General features: G+C 45.2%; 2 protein-coding genes across 2 annotated transcripts in view; one reads left to right on the forward strand and one right to left on the reverse strand.

The window, feature by feature from the left end:
* Nucleotides 1–13,141, reverse strand: part of FAM114A2 (family with sequence similarity 114 member A2) — a 35,615-nt gene extending 22,474 nt beyond the window's left edge. Inside the window, exons 1-5 of the mRNA XM_073649849.1 lie at nucleotides 12,987–13,141; nucleotides 10,165–10,388; nucleotides 7,008–7,101; nucleotides 5,557–5,655; nucleotides 4,610–4,716 (exon numbers count right to left, since the gene is read on the reverse strand). Of these exons, the coding sequence (XP_073505950.1) occupies nucleotides 4,610–4,716; nucleotides 5,557–5,655; nucleotides 7,008–7,101; nucleotides 10,165–10,377 (513 nt within the window). The 5' untranslated portion in view covers nucleotides 10,378–10,388; nucleotides 12,987–13,141. The remainder of the gene's footprint in view (nucleotides 1–4,609; nucleotides 4,717–5,556; nucleotides 5,656–7,007; nucleotides 7,102–10,164; nucleotides 10,389–12,986) is intronic.
* On the forward strand, nucleotides 13,054–22,410 carry MFAP3 (microfibril associated protein 3). Its single transcript, XM_073649850.1, has 3 exons — nucleotides 13,054–13,201; nucleotides 14,600–15,014; nucleotides 16,431–22,410. The coding sequence occupies exons 2-3, from the start codon at nucleotides 14,729–14,731 to the stop codon at nucleotides 17,234–17,236; spliced, it is 1,092 nt and encodes a 363-aa protein (XP_073505951.1). The 5' UTR covers nucleotides 13,054–13,201; nucleotides 14,600–14,728; the 3' UTR covers nucleotides 17,237–22,410.
* Nucleotides 22,411–25,759: the final 3,349 nt, after the last annotated feature.

The raw sequence follows: 25,759 nt of genomic DNA on the forward strand, positions 1-25,759 counted from the left end.
TGTTATTTTTTTTTCCCCACTGTAACTGTGGAATACATAAGAACGATAGTTACAGGGGAAAATCGGGAAAACTGCCTCCTTATGTGTCAGGCGTTACTGGCAGAGTTGAGCTAGGTCTGCTAAGACCCAATAGCTCTGCTATGCCAATAGAGAAATGGCGGTCATGTGTTCACTAAGCCCTGCCAAAGAATGGGCAGTACCGATGCATCTGTTCACAGCATACTGCTCACTGAGTTTTATGTAGGCGGCAAAGGAGAAGACAGAAGTGGTAATAAACCGCTTGTGTCTTCTCTTCTAGGTCTCGAGTCATGTCTGACAGCCGGGGATCACACCATCTCCTGCTAGATTGCAGGAGCTTTAAAAGGGTATTCCCATCTCCAAGATCCTATCCCAATATGTAGTGGGTGTAATAATTATATTCATATTAGCAAATAACTCCAATTAGAAATAAAGTATAGTTCTTTTGATTCGCTATGTCTCTTACCCCATGTGCAGGGCATTGCAGTAGCTTAGGCATCCATGGTTATGACCACACATATAGTGACAGTTAGATAGCTCTTAGTGGTCATAACCATGGATACGCAAGCTACTGTAATGCCCAGTACATGAGGTACGCAACATGGTGAATCAGAAGAACTATACGTTCTTTGCATAAGATCCAGTCTACAAGGGCTATGAAACCAGATCACTTCCCGCAGTTGGGTAAGTAACTCAATCTCAATATAGTTAGGCTTTGTTCACATCTGCATTGCAGGCTCGGTCACATTTGATTGAAAAAAAATAATGTATACGGCGTTATATTTTCTGACGGACACTGTGAGCAAATTTCATGGACTCCTTTAAAAATGGGTCAAGTCTGACACTATTGGTAGATGTGACACGGCGCCATACTTTCCTTTATACACGGAAAGCAGGACACAGATGTGAATAGATCCTAAATCCTGGGTAACAACAGTATTTGGGGGTCATCCTACCTGTGAACACGCTGACCGCTGAGCAGCAGTCGGACCCCAACAGAGCACTGTTTTTTCTACACTGCTCAAAAAAATAAAGGGAACACTCAAATAACACATCCTAGATCTGAATGAATGAAATATTCTCATTGAATACTTGGTTCTGTACAAAGTTGAATGTGCTGACAACTAAATCACACAAAAATCATCAATGGAAATCAAATTTATTAACCAACTAGATGGTGGCCCGATTCGAACGCATCGGGTATTCTAGAATAGGTATGTGGCCGACGGGGCGCAATTAGCAGAGCGGCGTTTAAATTTGGCTCCCAAATCGCTGATTGGTCGCATTAGGCAACCGCGACCAATCCGCAAAGCGGTGTTTAAAACTGGCGGCAATATCGGTGATTGGTCGCGGGCGGCGGCCGCGACCAATCTCGGAACCGTGTTAGTGAGGACTGGAGAGCGTGTTTAAATTTGGCACCAAAATTGCTGATTAGTCGCGACCAATCAGCAGAGCGTTGTTTAAATTTTGCGCCAATACTGCTGATTGATCTCGGCCAGCGACCGCGATCAATTAGCACAGAAGTGTTTAAATGTGGCGGCAAGATCGGTGATTGGTCGCGGCCGCTATTTAAATGTGGCGCCCAAATCGGTGATTGGTCGCGGGCAGCATCCGCGACCAATCAGCACAGCGGTGTTTAACTTTAGCGCCAAGATCACTGATTGGTTGCATGCGGAGAGCGCGACCAATCAGAGAATCGTATTGGTGAGGAGCGGGGAGCGGAATCGTATTAGTGAGGACCGGGGAGCGCCGCTGCCTGTGCGGCTACTTCCGCTGGAGAAACCGGGACATGAGCGACTGCTCGCAGCAGAAGTATCCCGACCCGCAGCGCCGCTCCCCGGTCCTCCCTTCACACCCTAGCCGCTGATCTCCCCACAGTATCAGCATGGTGTTACAAAGGTCCGGACATTTGTGTTAAAAATCGCTGATTGGTCGCTGGCGCTGCCCGCGACCAATCACCGATTTGGGCGCCAAATTTAAATATCGGCCGCGACCAATCACCGATCTTGGCTCCACATTTAAACACCGCTGTGCTGATTGGTCGCCGACGCTGGGCGCGACCAATCACCGATTTTGGCGCCACGTTTAAATAGCGTCCGTGACCAATCAGTACAGCGGTGTTTAAATGTGGAGCCAAGATCGGTGATTGGTCGCGGCCGATATTTAAATTTGGCGCCCAAATCGGTGATTGGTCGCGGGCAGCGTCCGCGACCAATCAGCACAGCAGTATTTAACTTTTGCGCTAAGATCAGTGATTGGTCGGGTCCGAAGACCGCGACCAATCATCGAATCGTCTTGGTGAGGACCGGGGAGCGGCGCTGCCTGTGCGGCTACTTCCGCTGCGAGAACCCGGGACATGAGTGGGCGCTCGCAGCAGAAGTATCCCAACCCGCAGCGCCGCTCCCCGGTCCTCCCTTCCGCATGGATGTAAGCGACGCCGGCGGTCCTTCCCCTGCTACCGGCCGGGACATGAACGCCTCGCGCCGCTCATCTCCCGGCTGCATCTCCGTCCCGCAGATGGGTCCGGCGGTCGGGGTCCTTCTGCTGGTACCAGCCGGGAGATGAGCGCCTCGCGGCGCTCATCTCCCGGCTGCAACGCCGCTGAGCTCCGTCCCGCAGATGAGCCGCTAACGGCCGTCATCTTTTTTCTGAAATCCCGTGGCGCTGATTGGCAGCTGCCGGACCAATGAGCGACGTGGGATTTCCTGGACAGACAGACGGGATAAGACAATTATATAGTAGATGGAGGCCTGGATTTGGAGTCACCTCCAAAATTAAAGTGGAAAAACACACTACAGGTTGATCCAACTTTGATGTAATGTCCTTAAAACAAGTCAAAATGAGGCTCAGTATTGTGTGTGGCCTCCACGTGCCTGTATGACCTCCCTACAACGCCTGGGCATGCTCCTGATGAGGTTGCCGATGGTCTCCTGTGGGATCTCCTCCCAGACCTGGACTAAAGCATCCGCCAACTCCTGGACAGTCTGTGGTGTAACGTGACGTTGGTGGATGGAGCGAGACATGATGTCCCAGATGTGATCAATGGGATTCAGGTCTGGGGAACGGGCGGGCCAGTCCATAGCCTCAATGCCTTCATCTTGCAGGAACTGCTGACACACTCCAGCCACATGAGGTCTGGCATTGTCCTGCATTAGGAGGAACCCAGGGCCAACCGCACCAGCATATTGTCTCACAAGAGGTCTGAGGATCTCATCTCGGTACCTAATGGCAGTCAGGCTACCTCTGGCGAGCACATGGAGAGCTGTGCGGCCCTCCAAAGAAATGCCACCCCACACCATTACTGACCCACTGCCAAACCGGTCATGCTGAAGGATGTTGCAGGCAGCAGATCTCTCTCCACGTCGTCTCCAGACTCTGTCACATCTGTCACATGTGCTCAGTGTAAACCTGCTTTCATCTGTGAAGAGCAAAGGGCGCCAGTGGCGACTTTGCCAATCCTGGTGTTCTGTGGCAAATGCCAAGCGTCCTGCACGGTGTTGGGCTATGAGCACAACCCCCATCTGTGGACGTCGGGCCCTCAAACCACCCTCATGGAATCGGTTTCTAACCGTTTGTACAGACACATGCACATTTGTGGCCTGCTGGAGGTCATTTTGCAGGGCTCTGGCAGTGCTCCTCCTGTTCCTCCTTGCACAAAGGCGGAGGTAGCGGTCCTGCTGCTGGGTTGTTGCCCTCCTACAGCCCCCTCCACGTCTCCTGGTGTACTGGCCTGTCTCCTGGTAGCGCCTCCAGCCTCTGGACACTACGCTGACAGACACAGCAAACCGTCTTGCCACAGCTCGCATTGATGTGCCATCCTGGATGAGGTGCACTACCTGAGCAACTTCTGTGGGTTGTAGAGTCCGTCTCATGCTACCACGAGTGTGAAAGCACAACCAACATTCAAAAGTGACCAAAACATCAGCCAGAAAGCATTGGTACTGAGATGTGGTCTGTGGTCCCCACCTGCAGAACCACTCCTTTATTGAGGGTGTCTTGATAATTGCCAACAATTTCTATCTATTGTCTATTCCATTTGCACAACAGCATGTGAAATTGATTGTCAATCAGTGTTGCTTCCTAAGTGGACAGTTTGATTTCACAGAAGTTTGATTTACTTGGAGTTATATTCTGTTGTTTAAGTGTTCCTTTTATTTTTTTGAGCATTGTATAATCTAGAAGGTGCAAGTCCTCCAGAATGGGGGCTGCTCTCTGCAGTCAGGATAATGGATCAGGGGTCCTAAAATAACATATAAATAGGGGGCTATCCTGATAGTATAACCCTTTTTGTATATGCCGTGGGTTCCTCACTGAAAAAAACACAGTAAAAAAAAAAAAACATGTGGATGGCATTTTGGAAACATCATGCACATGTAGTGAACATGTAGGGGACACTGAGGGTTTTCTAGTCCACAATATATCAATTCTGTTATGAATTTGCTGTGGATTTTACCTTTTCCAATTAAGAGACTAAAATCTGCAAGAAAATCAGCAGCAAAATCGTAGAGAATCCATAACATGTAGGAGCTTGGAGGTGGAATTTTTCCACCATTTATAGACTCCGTTCCCTTATTGCACAGGTGTTACTTACTGTGCTCTGCATGGCGGTAGAGATAGAGGAGAGGAACCCCAGTGCGCCTGTGATGGGGGACGAGCCCTCTGCCTCTTTGGGTTCACTGATTTCTCCGGCTCCGGCATCTAACAAGAAGAATGGCATGACCTTACTTTATTACAATACATAGAAGTAAGAAAGCTCAGAAAAAATGTACATTTAATACATGTACTTAGATCATATCACACAACTACAAGAGCTGCAAAAGTTACATTTTTTGTGGTTTCAAAACTACTTCAGTAGGAAAACCGATTTTACAGCATTATAGCTATTATGGAGGAGGTCACATAACTTTCCTAAAGTTAGGAACCTGCACCGATCGCCAGACTTATCCAGACGGAGCACTTTTATCCAGGTTATAAAATGGAGTCAGATATAGCAGGGTATGATGCACCTCACTGCGCAGTTGATGTTTTTTGCTTCATTTGCGCAAAGCCCGAATTCCCCGTCGCTGCTGGACTCATTTCGGCAATGTATAAGTCCAGGAGATAAGTAAAGTCCTTTTAATACCCAATGCCGAGATGATTGGGCATGTTTGCAACAATAAAGTGTCATGCAGACGTTCCGATCTTGGACTGATCATAGCTCTCCTGACCCGAGTGTCACAGCCTCATAGATCGGGAGCGCCACAGCCAGTCCGTGCATTGAGATCCGAGATCGGGCTGATTTGCAAGGACGTCAGCATGAGCCGTTAGAGGTCAGCTGCAGACTAACAAGTCAGTGAAACCTAGTGACAGGCTCCCTTTAAATTTATCTGTAACTTTCTTATATCTTTTGATGGTATGTGTTTGTTTTATTGTTTTTAGGAATTTTTAAAAAATTTAGGACCAGGTAATAAAATGGATAAAAAAAGCACTTTGAAAAAATATTACTAAATTGTTAAAATATTATAGCAATTAAATAAACCAATTATGGATGTTACTTACCTTCTGTGGCTTCTGCACGATCTCTAAATGACAACTCAACAGGACTCGGGACTCCCAGTGAGCTCTCCGCCTTCTCGATTGCAGAAGAGATGCCATGACCTGCGAGAAGGAGCATATACTGTCACCTTCTACATGACATTCTCCGAGGCTGGGCAGACTGCTGGAGCGCACTGTTACCTGCCGATCTCTCAAAGCTTTATTGCCCCACCTCTGCTTGTTTCACTGCCCCTGTCTCTGCTTGCTTCACTGCCCCTGCTTGCTTCACTGCCCCTTCCTCTGCTTGCTTCACTGCCCCTTCCTCTGCTTGCTTCACTGCCCCTGCCTCTGCTTGCTTCACTGCCCCTGCCTCTGCTTGCTTCACTGCCCCTGCCTCTGCTTGCTTCACTGCCCCTGCCTCTGCCTGCTTCACTGCCCCTGCCTGCTTCACTGCCCCTGCTTGCTTCACTGCCCCTGCCTTTGTTTGCTTCACCGCCCCTGCCACTGCTTGCTTCACTGCCCCTGCTTCAGCTTGCTTCACTGCCCCTGCTTCTGCTTGCTTCCTTCACTGCCCCTGCTTGCTTCACCGCCCTTGCATCTGCTTGCTTCACCGCCCCGCCTCTGCTTGCGTCGCTGCCCTTGCCTCTGCCTGCTTCGCTGCCCCTGCCTGCTTCACTGCCCCTGCTTGCTTCACTGCCCCTACTTGCTTCACTGCCCCTGCCACTGTTTGCTTCACTGCCCCTGCTTCTGCTTCCTTCACTGCCCCTGCTTCTGCTTGCTTCCTTCACCGCCCCTGCTTGCTTCACCGCCCCTGCCTCTGCTTGCTTCACCGCCCCTCCTCTGCTTGCTTCACCGCCCCTGCCTCTGCTTGCTTCACCGCCCCTGCTTGCTTCACTGCCCCTGCCTCTGCTTGCTTCACTGCCCCACCTCTGCTTGCAGCATGTACAGCAGAATTAGGAGTGCACAGCTTGGGACAGTAGCGCAACGATGCCGCTTGTCTGAACTGTCAATCAAGAAGAAGTGCACAGCCACAAGCAAGCAGGAAGCGGTGTACCTTTGCTGCAGATGAGCACCCCTTTAAGTGTGTGACCACCCAGGGTTACCTGCCCTTTATGGTCTTATCCTAAAAATTTACTAATAGAGGTGAGGCTCCGTCTTGTACTGAAGAAACTCTACTTTCCCCCAGTCATTCCAGTTGATGGACGCTGGTATCAAATTTTGGACAATCTACTTGTAGTCAGTGCTCCCACCCCATTCCCGTTAGCTTTAAAAGCCCAAATATAAACAAAGGAGTGACATTTCAATGTAAGTTTAGCCCTTATACCTAGTTTTTCTCTTACGTAGACTACACATTTTTAATACAAAGTTCACGTGCCGTTTACAATGGTAGTCAATGGCACACATATACAACTCTACAGACATTATAATAGGCACTCGGGGCGTATAGACCTCATCAAGAACCTATCTATACTCACCAACATTAGCCACTGTGGCCGTAGCGGTGGAAATCAAGGACTTGCCCCAGTTACCCCAATAGCCCCATGATGACGGAGATGTGGCAACAGACTCCTGCAAGAAAATAAAGATTAATGAGCTTTAAAGAAAAATTAGGATTTTTGGTACTCACTGTAAAATCTTTCTTATAGCCTTCATTGGGGGATACGGGAACTATAGATTATTTGCTGCCACCTGGAGGCTGACACTAAGAATAAGGGAGGCCGCTGTGTCCCCCAATGAAGGCTATGAGCTGGCACCTCAATTTAAGACCTCAGTTCCTTGAATGGTTATTCACAACTTAGCGATTTTGGAGGATAGATTTCCAAGTTTCTCAGAAGATCATTTGTGTTTTCAGCACATCGAACTGTAGGGAGGTATCTGTGGAGAAGTGTGCGTGATGTATTTTTGGAGGTGTCAGACTGTTTGGTAGGACAGATGTGATTTCCATCATGTCAGTGGAAGCTAAGACCAAGTCGATAAGAGGCATCAATGTTCTGAATTTTGGGCATGTGAAACTTTTTCAATACTTTTCCATTCTCCAGACGGCATCAGGAGCACCACCATCAAACTGACAAGAAGGACTTACGGGGTAAGTCTCAAGGGCCTACCGGAGGCAGCAAGATGGATGCCTGGCTCTCCAAGGCTTCAATCTGGTTGACCACTGACAGAGTCACCCACCAGATGGAAGGATAATACCTGGTGCCAGCAGCTTTTCACATAGGACATGGAGCTGTCCGACGTGGCCAGGAGGCATCTCCAGGATCTTCAGGTCACAACTAGCTCAAGGGTGCCCTGGAGCAGTGAGTAGAGAAGAAGGTCCACGCCTCTATCTGACAGGGCTCCACCACTCTGACAGAAGTTCCTGCTCCAAGAACCAGATGAAAGGATCATACCGAGAGGTCTCTCCTTCTATTGACCAAGAACCTGTACTTTTGGTGCCAAGTATGTATCCAAAGAAGTTCCTTCCTCTCCAGAGGGTCATCTCCAGCAGCTCTTTATGGTGGTACAGTAGCTGAAGCTGGAAGCTGCTAAATCTTGAGGGTAGGATGCAAAGCTAAAACCTTGGACAGGTGGTCGGGTGTTATGCCAATAGCCTCCGAAAGGGGTTTTACTGGCATCTGGATAGAGTTGAAATAACACAGCCTTCTACACGTTTGTAGGACTCCTGGTGGCGTCCGGATAATGGAAAAGTACCGCTTACTAATATGAAGTGTAATAAAAGGTTTATTGATATAGCTTTTGTTGTAACAAATTTAGCTTTTTATGGACATTACATACTTCTTATCATTTCATCACATGGTTGGTTTATTACTGAGCGCCCATAATGGCGACCTTCACCCAGTGCAGCCAACTGATACTGACATTATCATGAAAAAAAAAATTGCGAAACTGGAGATTGTAAATAGTCCATCAGCAAAATTAAGCTACCCATCCTCTTCGTGTAATTAACCCTTTCCCAACTGCCCACAGTAAACTAATGGACTGGTCCCTACACGGAGTATGACTGCACTGCACCTTCCTGCACACTGTGCTATAGGCAGGAACGCCAGGCAGCACGGACTCCCTGGCCAACACCGACTCCCCGGCCGCACTGTCTCCCCGGCCGCACTGATGTGTTTAAGTGTGTGTTGTAAAGTACTATAGATTTAGTAGATGACCTCTTATTCTGTCATTGTAATTTGGGCAAATTCGTACATGGGGCATATTACCATTTATTGCCACATTCACATGTGCAGAATATGCAGTAATATTCACGTTTGCCATACAGAAACAGAGAATTGGTGCGTAACAAAATCAAGAGTTACTACTACTAGTGTGAGACTTCAAAAGGTTTTTTTGGGGGTCAAAAGGGGTTTGTGGCAGTCAAAAGGGGATTTTAGCGGTCAAAAGGGTTTTTTGGCAGTCAAAAGGGGTTTTTTGGAGATCAAAAGTTCCAGCCATACTTTTTACCCGCAATAATTGCTGCAGGAATGGGTCTGTGCACGTGACCAATGGAGACATGGGGGCCTTACAAATGAATGGCAGCCATGTAATACGTACATGTAGATGGCCCAGTCCCGGTAGAGCTGTAGATGCCGATACTAAGAAGCTCTCCTCTGTGGCATCAAGCAACCCAGTGAACCTAACTGAATGCGGATGGCACCTATTTATCGTGCCAACAGTCTTAAAGGGCTTAAAAGCCGGGACCAGAGGGATCTCTGATCCTGGCTGCAAGCGGAGGAGCTGGGCTGTCATTAAACAGTAGGGCACCCCCTACAGGGTGCTACAGAATATTTATGAAGGGTGTGTAGAAAAATGCCCCTATAGGACTGCCAACAGCATATTGATGATTTCTGGTTTCACAAAATCCGTCCCCCTGACAAACTGCGCTTTACTCATCTTCCCCAGGTCTAACGTGGAGTCTGCACCGCTGCTCCCGGTGTTTGTTATTGTCTGCAGCGCTCATGGCGCTGCAGCAAATCTATGAGCTCAGCAGCTCTGAGAGGCTCATGCCGTCTACTCGGGCAGTGAGCTCACAGATTGGCTGCAGCGCTGTTGATGTGACAAAAACGCTGCAGACAATAATAGACACCAGGAGCAGTGGCGGAGACTCAGAGCTGAACTGAGGGAAAGTGAGCACAGTTTATTTTTCTTAAAAAACTAACTGCAGCCGTGTGGAAGGGTTCTCCAAAACAGCAAAACCCCTTTAAGCATTTTAAAAAAATGTGAGTCTAAAACATAAACATAGATGTCCGATTTTTTGGAGTACAAGAAAAAATGGACCAATTATTCTGATCAGATCAGAGTTTGACCAGACTGTGCTATGACTGCCATCAGATTTTCTCTTACGCGGAGAAATTTGAAAAAAATCTTTCCCTCTTCTCCGTTCTGAAAGTTCATGAAAATCGGACTGCCACTCAGATGTCATCTGAGTGCAGTCAGATTTTTTCACTGAACCACTGACTTGCATTGCTGATCGCGGATCAAAATCAGATATGTCTCTCATATTTTTCAAGGAAAAAAATCGGACATGTGAATCGCCCCATAAAGTATCACAGGTGCGAGTGCTATCCGTGAAAAATACAGAGCTCGTACACAAAAATCAGGAGTGTGAATGCGGCCTTACACAGAGGTAACATCTTGCCCATTCCTCACCTGCTCCGGCTTGTCGGGGGTCCGGCTCTCCTCCTCCTCCTCGGCTGACACACTGTTAGATTTGGCCTCGGGACGTTTGCGAGTTATGGCCACCGGTTCGGAGATGGCTTGTCCTTCCTCAGGACGATTACTTTTCGTAGAAGCTGGGTTCCCTTCCTGCTCTCGGGGTGGCTCGGTTTCCCCCGTGCACTCACTGCTGTCTTTTTCAGACATTATTAAAGCATCTAGAATAGAAACAGAAAAGTGCGTCCAAATATAAGAAATACTTGGGAGACCAGTCGATCAGACATACGGCGGTCACCGATACGTCCCGCTAATCAGGCGGCAGGTAAAACGCCACCATACACCTCGTGTACAGTCATATCTGCGGGCCTATACGTCACCTCTGTGAGCAATCTAGTCATACCCCATCCTGGAAGCCATTCTCAGTGCAGTGCTTACAAGCTCTATAGAAAAGAGCTTGTAAGCACTGTCCATGTTAGGCCACCAGTGCCAATCTTTTCCTTCTTTGTCTACTTTGTGAACTTTTTTGAACAACTCTCTTGACTTCCCAAGAATATTAGTGACCTGTAGGCCATTGTCCATTAGTTATGAAGCTGGTGTCTGGCTGTGTATCGCATTTGCAGCAGGTTATAGCAGCCAGAGGTGCTCTACTAAGTACTACAGGTGCCTGTAATAAAGGGGATGAATAATTCTGAGACTGTGGTAATTGGTAAAAGTATCATTTTGTGATGGATGTGGAGAAACTACTTCTTATATTAGTTAAATAATTTTGACCCCTTACCCTAAGCATGACATTACGACACCAAGCTCTCCATAATATGTCCATCACGTACTATCAGAATTCCAGTTGTTCTTCTACAGTTTGACCACTAGTGGCTGCTATGGTTCACCTTAATAATTGTGCTGCAATCCCACTCCTTACCACTGGAGGCTGCTTGTGTTCTGCAATTGCTGGTTACTAGGATGGCAAATTCTGAACCAGTAGGATCCCTCTTGTCTCTACTTAAAGCCGCATGGATCTCTCACTCATTGCTTGAGTATTGTGTCTAGCTGTTAGCCTAGTTGCAGTCTCCAAGTTCCTGAACATTCTTACCCAGACTGTTCTCATTCATCTACGGATTGTTTCCTACAACTCCTTTTGCTAAGTACAAGAACTTCTAGCGCTGGCTGTTCTGCTCCTGCTCCTTTGGCCACTGGTTTCCAGCAGTACTACACCAGTACACATACATTCACTTATCATATACTGTACAGCATTTAACCCTTAGTAATTTAATTTCAGTAACACCAGAAAGATGAAAAGTGAGGAGCCTTGTGAGTCCTCAGCTATCAGAAGTTCTATAATGATCCGACAGTCGGGGGATAACTCAGCGCTTAGGCCTGGGGGAGATCAGGGCTCTAATACATTTTCCTGATGTTCAGCGGAAATTAAAAAAGACGAGACATGTACCGCTCTTAAAGGGGTTTTTCAGAGCTCCTCACTTTCCTATCAGGAGGTGAGTGGCACCAACGATGGTGATTTTTCTGAAGAGTCTTCTTAGGCTTTGTTCAAACATTGCGTTTTTGCAGCGTTTTTTTTTTTTTTCAGTGCTTTCTCATGCAACTTACAAGGTGCTTTTTCTTGTCTGACAACTACAGCTTTTTTAAAATCTGCAGTGTCACTTTTTTTTACCGCTGAGAGAGAGGTTTTGCCTGCAGAAAAAAAACAGCTGCAAAAATGCAACATGTGAACATAGCCTTAGGATATTTTTTTTTAACTTATAACATAATGGTCACTTCTGATCATCTCTTCACAGTTAAAAAAGACGGAACATAAAGACAGCACATCGGTTTGACATTGCGGTGCCGCCCATAGTTTACGCCGTGAGCAGCTCAGAGTGGCCGTCGTGCTGCCTGTAGTTTACGCTGCGGTGCCGCACATAGTTTACGCCTCAGTGCCACCCATAGTTTACACCCCCATGCCGCAGAAGTTTACGCTGCGATGCCACCCTTGGTTTATGCTGCCCCTAGTTTATGCCTCGGTGCCGCCCGCAGTTTACACTCCAGTGCCGTCTGTTGTTTACACCCTGATGCAGTCTGTAGTTTACGCCTCTGTGCCGTCCGTAGTTTGCGCCCCGATGCCACCCCTGGTTTACGCCTCGGTGCCACCTGTAGTTTACACCTCCGTGCCACCCGTAGAGTTTACACTTCGATGCCGCCTGTAGTTTACGCCTCAGCGCCGGCCCTAGTTTTACGCATTGGTGCAACCCGTTGTTTACGCCCCGGCACCGCCAGTAGTTTACGTTCTAGTTTACACCTCGGTCCCATCCGTAGTTTACACCCCGATACCGTCAGTAGTTTACGCCCTAGTTTACACCTTGATGCCGCCTGTAGTTTACACCTCAGTGCCGGCCCTAGTTTACACTCTGGTACAACCCATAGTTTACTTTTCTGTGCCACCTGTAGTTTACGCCCCGGTAACCCCCATAGTTTAGGCCCTGAGAAGCTCAGAGTGGGCGGGGCCTCAGTGATTGACAGCTCAGCTCTGACAGACCCCACAGTGGACCCTATAAAAGCCATAATTAATATATGCGGCCATCATTCACCCACAGACCAGAAAACTCTCAGCAGTGGAAAAACAAACAACTTCCATCACTGTAAATAACAGGACATGCTGGGAGTTGTAGTCCCATCACTGTAAATAACAGGACATGCTGGGAGTTGTAGTTGAACATCACTTATTGTATTCAGGCACTGGAAATACAAGGCAGCTGTAAGGGCTATAACTTCCAGCGGGCATGCTGAGCATTGTAGTCCCCCCGAGCAGCTGTGAGTGACGTTACCTGTGGAGAGGCGCGGAGGTCCCTGCGTGTGACGTCACCGCTGTCCGCAGCTCTCCCGCCACGTCATGGACACCACTGGGGTCAAGGAAGAAGCCGCGACCCGGAAGTGATCTGTCAGCAGGCGGCGAGTTCTTCCGGATGCCGTCAGCTGGGTGGAGGAGGCTGCGGGCAGATGTCGCCGCGGGGAGGACGGGAAGGCGAGTCTGCAGTAACCGGTAGGCTCTGCGTGTACTTACCTATTGTGTCAGGGAGGACTGGGAGCATGAGATAGCACCCTGCTGTGTCCCCTCAGAGGGGGAGCGGGTGGTGCTCTTACCCACTCAGCTCTGGGGGGCACAGTGACATTATACTGTAGTGCACTGCAGGTGCTCTTACCTACTCAGCTGCTTGGGCAGGAGTCTTTATCTGATCATTGTCATTTATGGTGCTCTTACCCACTTAGCTCCATGGGACAAGAGGTGTTAGCTAGCTGGAGAGTGGCATTATACGTGCCCTGCATTACAGGTGCTCTTACCTACTCAGCTGCACTGTCATTGCTCTTACCTAGCTGCACAATGTCCTCACAACTCTCCTGTGTCACAGGTGCTCTTACCTACTCAGCAGCACAGTGTATGTGCTCTTACCTAGCTGCACAGTGTCTTCAGAAGTGTCCTGTGCGACAGGTGCTCTTACCTTCTCAGCAGCATGGTGTTGGTGCTCTTACCCAGCTGCATAGTATCTTTACAAGTGTCCTTCATTACAGGTGCTCTTACCCACTGCAGTGTCTTCACAACTCTCCTATGTCATAGGTACTCTTACCTACTAAGTTGCACAGTGTAGATGCTCTTACCCAGCTGTACAGTATCCTTATAAGTGTCCTGCATTACAGGTGCTCTTACCTACTGCACAATGTCTACTCAGCTGCTTGGGCAGGAGCCTTTATCTGATCATTGCCATATGGTGCTCTTAACAGCTCATGTCCCATGGAGCTAAGTGGGTATCTAGCTGGATAGTGGCATTATACGTGCCCTGCATTACAGGTGCTCTTACCTACACAGCTGCACTGTCATTGCTCTTACCTATTGCACAGTGTATTCACAGGTGTCATAGGTTCTCTTACCTACTCAGCTGTACGATGTGGGCGCTCTTACCCAGCTGTACAGTGTTTTTACAACTGTCTTGCATTACATGTGAGCTCAGCTGCTTAGGCATGAATCTTTAGCTGATCATTGTCTCATCTAGTGGTCTTACCCACTTAGCTCTATGGTGCTGATGCTCTTATCTAAGACTTACAGAACTAGCTCACTGACAGATTCTTTAGTTGACTCATTCTACAGCCAGCAGTAGAGCTGGGCGAACCCGAACAGAAATCGAACCGCTTCCTTTAAGAAGCCGTCGTCTTTAGGTTTAATCCTTTTTTTAACCACATCCAAATGTATAACCTATAATTCGGGCAATGATCGTTCTCATTTCTATATTTCGAGAGCTGATTGCAGAGAATAACAATGGGAGTGCGGAGTGTGGTCTGTCAGGTGGAATGAGGCCAGACCTGTTTTTTGCTATGTGTATACAGTGCCCCGTACGGTATTTTCCCTGTGGTCACAGAATAATCCGTCTTGTTTCATCCCTTCTAGGCATGATCTTGGCTACGGGAAGATGGTGGAGACCAGGCTGCCGCTTGTAGCCACCGATGATAGATCTGTTTGAGTCTCCCATGCCTGGACCTCTTACAGCTGTATACTCCAGGGTATTTGTATGATCAGATGGCACGGCCTGTGTCCTGTCTCTCTTCCCTGCCCTTCCTCTTCCTTCTCCTCTGCAGCATCCGGGCAGGATCGCTTTCCAATGGCCAAATCTTTCCCAATACCACTCACCACAATGCCTCCATACATGCCCAGTTGCAGATCTCTGCCAACGCCCCTGCCCACCGAGACCAGATCGCCAAGGAGGGCAGCAGCACCGTGATAGAGTGCAACCTCAATGCCAGTCAGAATGGGGACGTGGTATGGTTTAATTCCAAAGGGCGTCCTCTGGGAGAGGTGGACGGAGGTAAGATGGCTGCGGCAAGAGGTGGACTCTGCTTGTGGCAAAAATGAAGGGCTGATTCATCAAGCTTGGCATTTTATACTCCAGTCTCGATCTGCAGTAAGCTGCGCCAATTTTATCTTTAGCCTGTTGTGCGCCAGTGTCAGAAATTATCTAAATTTTGTCGGACCCCACTCAGCCCCATCTTTAGCTATGCTCTGGCCTCTTTTAAAAAGTTGGCGAAGCTGGTTAAAAACGCCAGTTTTTGTGCAAAACTTTTATGACTTTTTAAATAGAAGGAATTGGGGAGAGGAGGAGTATTAGGTCACGGTCCCACTATCAGTATTTGTTCAGTCAGTATTTTTTCTCAGGAGTTGGGAGACAAAACCAGGTGAGGAACAATCAGAGAAAAGGTGTAATAGAAACAAGTCACCAATTCTGCATTTATCACCCACTCCTGGTTTTGTCTCCCACTCCTGAGAAAAAATACTGACCAAATACTGATAGTGGGGCCCATGGCCTTAGAGCTGTTCATGCTGGTAACATGGATGAATCCGTTGCTGTGATTAGAAACCAGTGGGTGCCGTACCTGCTGGTGATTGCATCTGACCGAGAGAGAAAAAACAAAGGTAATTTCCGGTACAATCAACTGGATAAAAGATATATAAAAGTTTATTGAATCAAGTTAAAAGTTAAAAAACCTCAACACCTGATGCGTTTCTGGCACACCAGGACTCCCTTAGTCATAGGATAGTGATTGGTCCTATGACCAAGGGCATCCCAGTGTACCAGAAACTCGTGAGGCGTTGAGGTGTTTAACTTGATTCATTAAACTTTTATATATTTTTTATCCAGTTGGTTGTACCGGAAACTACCTTTTTAGTTTTTTTTTCTCTCGACTTTTTAAACACTCATGCCAAATTTCGGGCATAAACTGATGAATCGGCCCTGAAACTTTATCTTTTTTGATGAGGAGATCCTCTGCCGATACCTGCTTGGGTCTGCAGTACAGGAAATAACTCCTCCTATCTGTAGTTATGGCCTAGAGTTCCACTTTAATATGAAAGCATATTCCCATATTTTGGAACCCTTAGCGATCAGCTGTGATCTGTGGGAAAACCTTGGCAGTAAGGGTTCACTTTCCCTGCAGCACCCCCACAGGGGATACAAAGTATTGCAGGGTGCCTTTTCAAATTCATGGACTGTGCGCAATGCAGGACAGCACGGGTTCCCCAGAGACCACAGACTCTTTGTTAAGACTATGGCCAAGGAATGAGGGTCTAGAAAAGAGGACCCCCTCTATGAACCCTCAAATAGGATTTATGACAGTGGATTAAATTTTGTATGTGTTTTTATTATTTCCCCTCAGTTTGAAGTAATGATATTTTAATTAATGGAGTTACTGAATATTTCAGAGTTTTACCCTTTTATTTCTTGCAGGAGGGAAATGGTTGATCTCCTCCACCGGAGCCCTTAATATCACCAGCGTAACATTTGCAGACCGAGGGAGGTACACATGTATGTGTCCGGTTGGGAACACCACTTCCTATTATACCATTACCCTCCGTGTGACTTTTACCTCTGGAGACATGAGCATTTATTACGTGATCATCTGCTTGGTGACCTTCACCATCACTCTCATCTTGAACATCACCCGACTCTGCATGATGAGCAGCCACCTCCGAAAGACCGAGAAAGCCATCAACGAGTTCTTCCGTACAGAAGGGGCCGAGAAGCTTCAGAAAGCCTTCGAGATCGCAAAACAAATCCCAATTATCACCTCGGCCAAAACCTTGGAGCTGGCCAAGGTAACCCAGTTCAAGACCATGGAGTTTGCTCGTTACATAGAGGAACTGGCTAGAAGTATCCCCTTGCCTCCACTCATCTTCAACTGCAGGGCTTTCATGGAAGAAATGTTCGAAGCCGTCAGGCTGGATGACCCGGACCAGGTTGAGAAAGATCACGTGGCTGGGATCTACACCATCAGTCCAGGGATGAACCGGAGTGGATCTCCTGCGGGTGACTCTGAGGACAGCTCCGTGCAAGGGCAAGAGATAGCCGTCAACGTGTCGGTTCATCCTCAGTGCGAGACTCAGAGCATTAACACCAACCACTCCCAGGAGGGCGCTCAATCGGTCGTCCTGGAGGAGGTTATTACTGTACTGGATGAGGACCCTCCAGCCGAAGCTACCGTGTGCCCACCGGAGCTCAGTGATGAACCTGAAGACCTGTTACAGATTGTGTGAACTTTCCAGTCCCACCTCATTCCTTCCAGTTGTTAAGGAGCTGTGCCAAGCCGCGTCTTTACAGATTTTATTATAGGTCTTTCAATTGCTCTCCAAAACAGCGCCCCTCTGGTCTAAAGGCTGTTTCCAGTATTGCACCTCAACCCCATTTAAGTGAAGGGGATTGAGCTATGGATACAACCGGCCTGTTTGTAGAAAAAGGCTGCCATTTTTTTTCTAAGCCTTCAAGTAAATAGGCGGCTTATGTTATGCTCAGTTATTGTGGTCACCTGGATATAGTTGAACTCTATTTTTAATTTAAAAAAATTTAAAGGCGTTTCCACCTCCCCGACTTGACATTGGCCATGGAGAGATGCAGCCGCACACCTGACCGTGTAACTGAAGAGAAATCGTCGTGCGCGAGTATTATCCTACCTAAAGGGGGTGTTCTATGTACACACATTTATCCTCTATACTGTTAATTTATTATTGCTGTGGGGTTCAATCTCTGGGATCCCCACCGATCACTAGAGCGGGGTAGTGGACGTGCACGACCATCAACTGGTTTTAGGAGTAGTGGTCGCACATGCTCACTACTCTGCTTACACAGGGATCTTTGGGCACCCTATTCTCAGGATTGGTGGGTATCTCAGCAGCCAGGATCCCCCCCCCAACAATCATTTATTTGTCACCTATTCTGTAAACTGCCCCCTTAATAGGACCCATGCATGATACTTGTGGTTGCCGTTCGCTGTGCAGCAGCATCTCTCCACACCCGATGTCAGACCAAGAGGGAGAATAAGGCTGGACAACCCCTTTTACAGGGGTTGCCTCACCTTCTGAAATGGGTCAAATTGCAAAGTACTTGTAAAAATGACTTGCCTCTTATTAAAATCCTCTCCTATTATGAAGAATGGAGGCACTTTTAAATCTATCTGTCGTACTGTTCATTGCCATGGTTACCAGCCTCCACTACTTTCTTATCAGTAGTGGACAATCTCTTAGGCCAGTTTCTGCCTCTTTTTTCAGCATGCAAGAGCGCACTGTCATTCATCAGGAGCGCACTGTCATTCATCAGGAGATGGCACTGCTCCTAGCACTCACGAAGCAGGGGAGCAGTGCACTCCTGAATATAGAAAATACGTTAAATCTTTAATTAAAATTTGCACTTTTCTTTATTGATCATGTAGGGGTTTCAGCTACATCCGATGTCCATGCACATCCAAAGCTGCCTGAAAATTCTGCTGGCTCCTTATAGATACGGGCCATATAGTCTTCACGGTCAGTAATGTAACCTTGCAGTTTAACACTGGAGTTCCCACAGCTCTCTTGATACAAGAAACCAACTAAAGTATAATCTTGGCTTTGGATGTGAGTGGAGGAGAAAATGTCTACCCAATATAGTACTGTCAGATATTGCAAAAATTATTTTAGTTGTGAAAATATACCTTAAATTGTGGCCTATGCAGTAAACCAAAATCTAATTATGTATTTTTCAGGACTAAATGAAGGACGCACCCCAAATTTAGACAGCAGAAAATAGGAAAAACATATTTCCTAGTAATTAAAAGAACGGAGAGCAAGAAGTGGCGATGTATTATATAAAAAATAACTTTTATTTATCTATTTCTAAAAAAGATTCAATAAATATTTAGGACTAATATAAAAACGAAAGATATCAAGTGTTTCAAAACGGTACTTAGCAGCCTATAAAGTAGGTGTATCTGTGGAACTAGTAACACGCCTGGTGTAGTTACCTCTAACTAGGGAACTATAGTGGACCACAGGTGTATAACCATATAGACCACCACCTCAATTCCAACTAGGTGGTCTTTGTCTATTCCAAAGACAAAATCCTGTCATGCCATAAGTAGTTCCCTATATATAAATTGGAACGTATTAGACATGCAGGCATGAGTCAAGAATCCCCTACAACCATAACTTCAACTCAAAAATGGGTGGAGAGAGAAAGAAGATAGACCAACTACAATAAAGAGTCTAGATGTGACATAAAATACCTGGTGGAAGATAATTTAGATATGGAACAATCTCACCGTTAGAATGTCAATGTCATCGCTGTTGACTCATATCCATACAGTTCTAAAAAAGACTCTTTGGAAGTGGCATTATCCAGTAGAGTGCAGGACTCATTTCTTCTGGAAGAACCTAAACCAACAGAGTGAGGGGTGCCCTCCCGACGCGTTTCCTCATGCTAATGATTCATCAGGGGAGAGAAAGGTGATGCATATGGGTCTATCGGCCAGCAGTGGAAGTGGCACAGCTAAAAGCTCTATTAGTTGGATAGGTATAGGCTTTGTTGTCTTTAAATTCCTGCAAATCTCTTATGAAAAATTTATGTTTTTGTTCTTTTAGATGGTACTGGTACCTCTCTAACGTGTTCTGGAGTAAAGTCTCTTTTAAGGCAAAATCTGGTTCCAGGGAAAAAATTTTTGTTTCCAGTTGTGTTTTTAAAGAGTCGTTAAGAGTATTCAACGTCGCTTTTTCTTCCTCCAATAGTAGCTTCATGAACCTAAGGGAGCTCTCTATTGCCTCCTTCTCCCAAATCTTTTTTAGAAATAGATAAATAAAAGTTATTTTTTATATAATACATCGCCACTTCTTGCTCTCCGTTCTATTGAATACCTGTGGTTTATACTCCTAATTAAAACTTCTCTGTTGCTGCAAAATAGTGGAGGGTGAAATCACTAATTGTCATGCTGTCGAGTAGAATAGGGATGTAAAAAATGTAATGTTAGTTTTTCTCTGCAGCATGTGTATTACACACACAAAGCTTTACAGCACGCACATCATTCTCTGCTGCATACACAGTACATACACATAAAGCTGTGCTACATGCACACACAGATCAGCTACATCCGCGCGCACATACACCGATCATCTGCGACACACACTGTACAGTCTTGGCCAAACATTTTGAGACTGACACAAATTTTGGTTTTCACAAAGTTTGCTGTGTCATTGTTTTTAGATCTTTTTGTCTGATGTTTCTATGAAGTTTATGAAGTACAACTATCACCGTTTCATAAGTTTATACACAAAAACATCAAGTTTAGGTTTTGACAACTTTGACGTCAGTACAAGAATTGGGATCAGAGGACTGGGGCAAAGTTATTTTCTCTGATGAAACCCCCTTCAGACTGTTTGGGACATCAGGAAAAATGCTTGTCCGGAGAAGAAAAGGTGAGCACTACCATGAGTCCTGTGTGATGCCAGCAGTAAAGCCTCTTGAGACCAGTCATGTATGGAGGTTTCTCATCCATGGTGGAGGCTCACTCACAATTTTTCCTAAGCACACTGCCATGAATAAAGAATTGTATCTACACGTCCTCCAAGAGCAACTTCTCCCAATCATGCAGGAGCAATTTGGTGATGCATGATGGAGGCCATGTCACATGGCAAAAGTGATAACTAAGTGGCTCTTTGAACAAAACATTGACATTTTGGGGCCATGGCCGGAAAACTCCCCAAATCTTAATCCTTTTGAGAATCTGTGGTCAATCAAAAAGCGGGTGGACAAACACAACCACAGACATTTGTGATAAACTCCAAGCATTGATTAGACAAGTATGGGCAGTCATCAGTCAGGATTTGGCCCAGGAGCTGATAACCTGCTGTCAGTGTGAAGGGCAGAAGTCATGAAAAACTTTGCATAAAGTTAACAAAAGTTTAAAAAATTATGAAATGTTTATAATTGTACTTTATTAACCATCGAAACGTCTGACTAAAAGATCAGTAAACGCTAAAGCAGCAAACTTTGCCAAAACTGTTTCCAAACTTTTGTCCACGACTATATAAATTGCCACATTTTTTTTTCTTTCCAGGCATGTGACTGATCACTCGACAAGAATGGTCCTTCAGCTGGTCAGGATCGGTGCAGGACCCTGTGGCTTCGTCTCTTGCTCTGCACCTATCAGACTGATCAGTGTCTGGCAGGGAGAGCAAGATCTGCGTCCCTGCGTAGTTCTCATAGTGATCAGGAAGGCTGTTGTGTCCATATTCTCTCTCTTCCTACAGACTATAAAATGCAAACGCTTTTTAGCAAGATTTTGTATCTTGCTAAAAAGTGTGTCTTCTAGTCCAAAATTTACAGTATTTGATTTTTGTGGCTGAAAACCACACGATGCTTACTAATGAGAGAGGTAGATGCTCTGGCTGCATGGAATTGCATAACATTGATTGGTATCAGACACAATGTTTATAATCCTGAAATATAAAATAACTCCATAGCCACTTTCACCATTTTTTGATGGAAATTACTATTTTCCTTGAAGTGTTGCTGACATGGTAGATGATTTAGTTCTTACATATGTCTATCATGTTATACAAGGAAAAAACAACAATGCCCCCGACTCCCTCGGGGACCTTACTATGCCTCTGGGGGTAAAATATAGAAATGCATGCTCACCCCACCAGGCAATCAGATCATTTACCGGGATGAATTGACTATCCTTACTTTACCTTTATACTTGGCACAACTGAAAGCTTTTTTTCTCAATCTACCATGTACACTCATTTGAGCGATGGGGAGCAATCCACTACCAGTCTCTGGGCGGCTGTTTATCCATGACAACAAAGGATCGGGTATGCTGAATATCAACATTTTTTTTTATCCTCCTTTCCCCTCGTATTTGCCATTAAATTCATGTATTTGAGGCTAAAAATCATTTTTGCAATTGACTCCTATTAAAAATGTACCGTTTGGCTTTTATCGGCTGTCTTCTTGAATGAGTTAACTGAAAATCTATTAGTGAGCTCAATGTGATATCTGTCATAGCAATAGATGAGCAAAAGTTAAAACATCCTGCAAACCTAACATTTCATATATTTTTAGCTTGTATCTGATAATGCCGGCGCCTCCTGGAGTGCAGTCTCAATATTACACTTGTAGGTTTTGTCTTTTTTATTTTAATCTGTGTTTTATTACTGTGCTGGTTGTCAATCTTTTTACTTTGTACAACATTTCTATGTGGCGATATGAAGGGTCTATTTTTTTCCAGTATTACTATGTATTTTCTATGTATGACTTGTATTCTGTTCTGCTCCATTGATTAACATTCCTGATGGATCTTGTATTATCTCTGGCCGAATTATTCATGTTTTTTTTTGTTTTGTTTTGTTTTTTTTTTTGTTCTTATGGAAAATGTAGAAATAAAATGATTAAAAGAAAAAAAAAATTTTGGGGATATTTAATTTTCCTTGCGTCGTAAAGGCTTGTGGTCATGAGTAAATTACGGCTCCACATAACCTAAGAGTTGCTTTTTCATTCAAATAAATAGAATAATATAGTAGTTATTACTTGTAAAATAATATATTACTCCAATACTATTATCGTTTACTGTCTTATACCATTAGGATTTTTTTTTTTTTTAACCGTTTTGTGTAAACAGCTTCTAGAAAGACCTTATATGTCTCCATGGTAACAGACTACAAAAAAAAATGTAGTCATGCTCTTCCTTCCATATTTCCACTAAGTTTTGTTAATGTCTGCTAGCATAGCAAGGAATTAGGAGCCAGATGGGAGCAGGACTGGCAGATCTGACTACACAGGAATGGTTTGTAGTCTGTTACCATGGAGACATACATCTGCATAGAATACGGAACACTAGGAGATTTTTAAATCTTGACTGTTGCTTAAAAAAAAAATAAGTGCATTGGAGCAGGATAATAAATGGTTGCAAAGGTCGAGCTTCCCTTGCCAGGAGTGGTCATCACAAATGTGATCAGACTGGAGTCACATCGATGATCAACACAGATCTGTCTCTTAAAGGGGTTTTCCACTTTAAGGAAAAGTGGACCCCCAAATGCTTTTATAAACAGAACCGGTCTCATCTAGTCCAACTCTGGCTTTTATGCAGCTGCTCTGGTCTCTGCATGTTGGCTGCAGCGACAGCTCGGATCACTGCTGCAGCCGATCATCTGAGTTCAGCAGCTCTGCCAATATAGATGGCACAAGCTACCAAGCTTAGTGATTGGCTGCAGCGGTAATGCAAGCTGTTAAAGTGACATCGTCACTGAAGCCGGAACAGAAACCACAGCGGTGTAAGAGAGACAACACTAATTCAATTTTTTTTTCACATTTTTCATGCCATTCATTTCATCATATAATGTAATCATTCAAAAATACTAAGCACCCCGAAAAAATGCCTATATATGGATAGGGTGACAGAATAAAAAAAAAGTCTTCAAAGGAAAGGACATAAAAAGTAAAAGACCAACTAAAAATGTCCCTGTCTCCAAGAATTCAAGATTGGGTACTACAGTATGCAAAATTTCAGATGTTCTCAGGTCTTCCCTGACCATAAGAATGGAGCTACTCGTAATGTAAGGACCCTGCCCCCCCCATTCCAGGTCTATGGTACTGTTGTAGATATCATAAGTAGGAAGGGTCGCTCGAATCTAAAAATTATCCACTGGATAATTTTTTGCAGACTGGAATACTCTTTAACCCCCTTTAACCCTGAAGACTGTTTGCACGTTAATGACCAGAACAATTTTTACAATCCTGACCAGTGTCACTTTGAGGTAATAACTCTGGAACGCTTTTAACGGATCCCACTGATTCTGAGACTTTTTGTGACATATTGTACTTCATGAAAGTGGCGTTTACTTGTGAAAAAATTGCAAATTTGGTGAACATTTTGCAATTTTTAAACTTTATAAGAGAGATCTGTCACACAAAATAGTTAATAAATAACATTTCCCACATGTCTACTTTACATCAGCACAATTTTGGAACCCAATTTTTTTTTTTTAGGAAGTTATAAGGGTTAAAAGATGACCAGCGATTTCTCATTTTTCCAACGAAATTTACAAAACCTTTTTTTTTTGGGGGACCACATCATATTTAAAGTGACTTTGAGGGGTCTACATGACAGAAAATACCCAAAAGTGACATCATTCTAAATACTGCACCCCTCACAGTCCTCAAAACCACATTCCAGTAGTTTATTAACGCTTCAGGTGCTTCACAGCAATTAACGGAATGTGAAAAGAAAAAATAAACATTTAACTTTTCTTTTTTTAACAAAATTTTTACTTTAGACCCAATTTTTTTTTATTTTTGCAAGGGTAACAGGAAAAAATTGACCCCAAAATTTGTTGTGCAATTTCCCCTGAGTAAGCAGATACCCCATATGTGGGGGAAAACCACTGTTTGGGCGCACGGCAGGGTTTGGAAGGGAAGGAGATCCATTAGACTTTTTGAATGTAAAATTTGCTTGAATAATTAGCGGACGCCATGTCACGTTTGGGGAGCCCCTGATGTCCCTAAACAGTGGAAACCCCCCACAAGTGACACCATTTTGGAAACTAGACCCCTTAAGGAACTTATCTAGATGTGTGGTGAGTAGTGTTGAGCGATACCTTCCGATATCAGGAAATATTGGATCGGGCCGATACTCAAAAAGTATCGGATATCGCCGATTCCGATACCTGAAACCAATGCAAGTCAATGGGACACAAATATCGGAATGAAAATAAACCCTTTCTTTCCTTGTAGGTTAATTCTACATGAAGGAAAACAACTAACAATAATGTAGAATGTATTGGGGGAGGTGGTTGCCCAAATCGATGGGAACAGTGCTCACAGTGAAACATGAAAAGCCGGCAATTCAGCAGCGGCATACACCGGTACCCGACAATTTAGAACAGAAAGAATAGAGCTTAACACAGATTAGATAGATAGAAACATGTCAGTCACATATATAATAAGTATAGTGACAGTGTTGGTTACTGTACTTGTCATTTAGTGTAAAGGATTTATTTAAAAAAATATTAGTGTTTTCATGCACCGTCTCTTTAAAAAAGCCGGCTGGCAATTCAGCATCTGTACCCGACAATTTAGAATAGAAGGAATAGAGAATCACACATAGATTAGATAGATAGAAACATGTCAGCCACATATATATGAAGTACAGTGACAGTGTTGATTACTGTACTTGTCATTTAGTGTTAAAATAAAGGATTTATTAAATAAAAATTGGCGTGGGGTTCCCCGTAATTATAGTCTCTAGCGGAGGTTAAGCAGACGGCTGGGGCAGATGTTTGAAGCCTGGGAAGGGGGTAATACCCACGGAGCTTCCCAGGCTACTAATATCAGCCCCCAGCTGAATACCTAGCCTTTACTAGCTATTAAAATGGGGGCCCCCCCCAAAAAATGACGTGGGGTCCCCCCTATTTTAATAGCTAGCAAAGGCTAGGCAGACAGCTGGGGGCTGATATTAATAGCCCAGGAAGGGTGCCATGAATATTGGCCACCTCCCAGGCTAGAAACACCAGCCGTCAGCCGCCCCAGAAATGGCGCATCCATAGGATGTGCCAATTCTGGCACTTAGCCTCGCTCTTCCCACTGCCCTGTAGCGGTGGCAGTGGGGTAATAGGGCTGGGGTTGATGTCAGCTTATAAAGCTAGCTGACATCAAGCCCAGGTTAGTAATGGAGAGGTGTCTATAAGACACCCCCATTACTAACCCCATAGTGAAAGTTACAAAAAAACACAAACACCCATAATAAAGTCCTTTAATTG

The sequence above is a fragment of the Phyllobates terribilis genome, unplaced genomic scaffold (genome assembly GCF_046119375.1).
Source record: "Phyllobates terribilis strain yellow unplaced genomic scaffold, ASM4611937v1 Scaffold_10__3_contigs__length_209671492, whole genome shotgun sequence".
In the NCBI taxonomy this organism is placed as follows: domain Eukaryota; kingdom Metazoa; phylum Chordata; class Amphibia; order Anura; family Dendrobatidae; genus Phyllobates; species Phyllobates terribilis.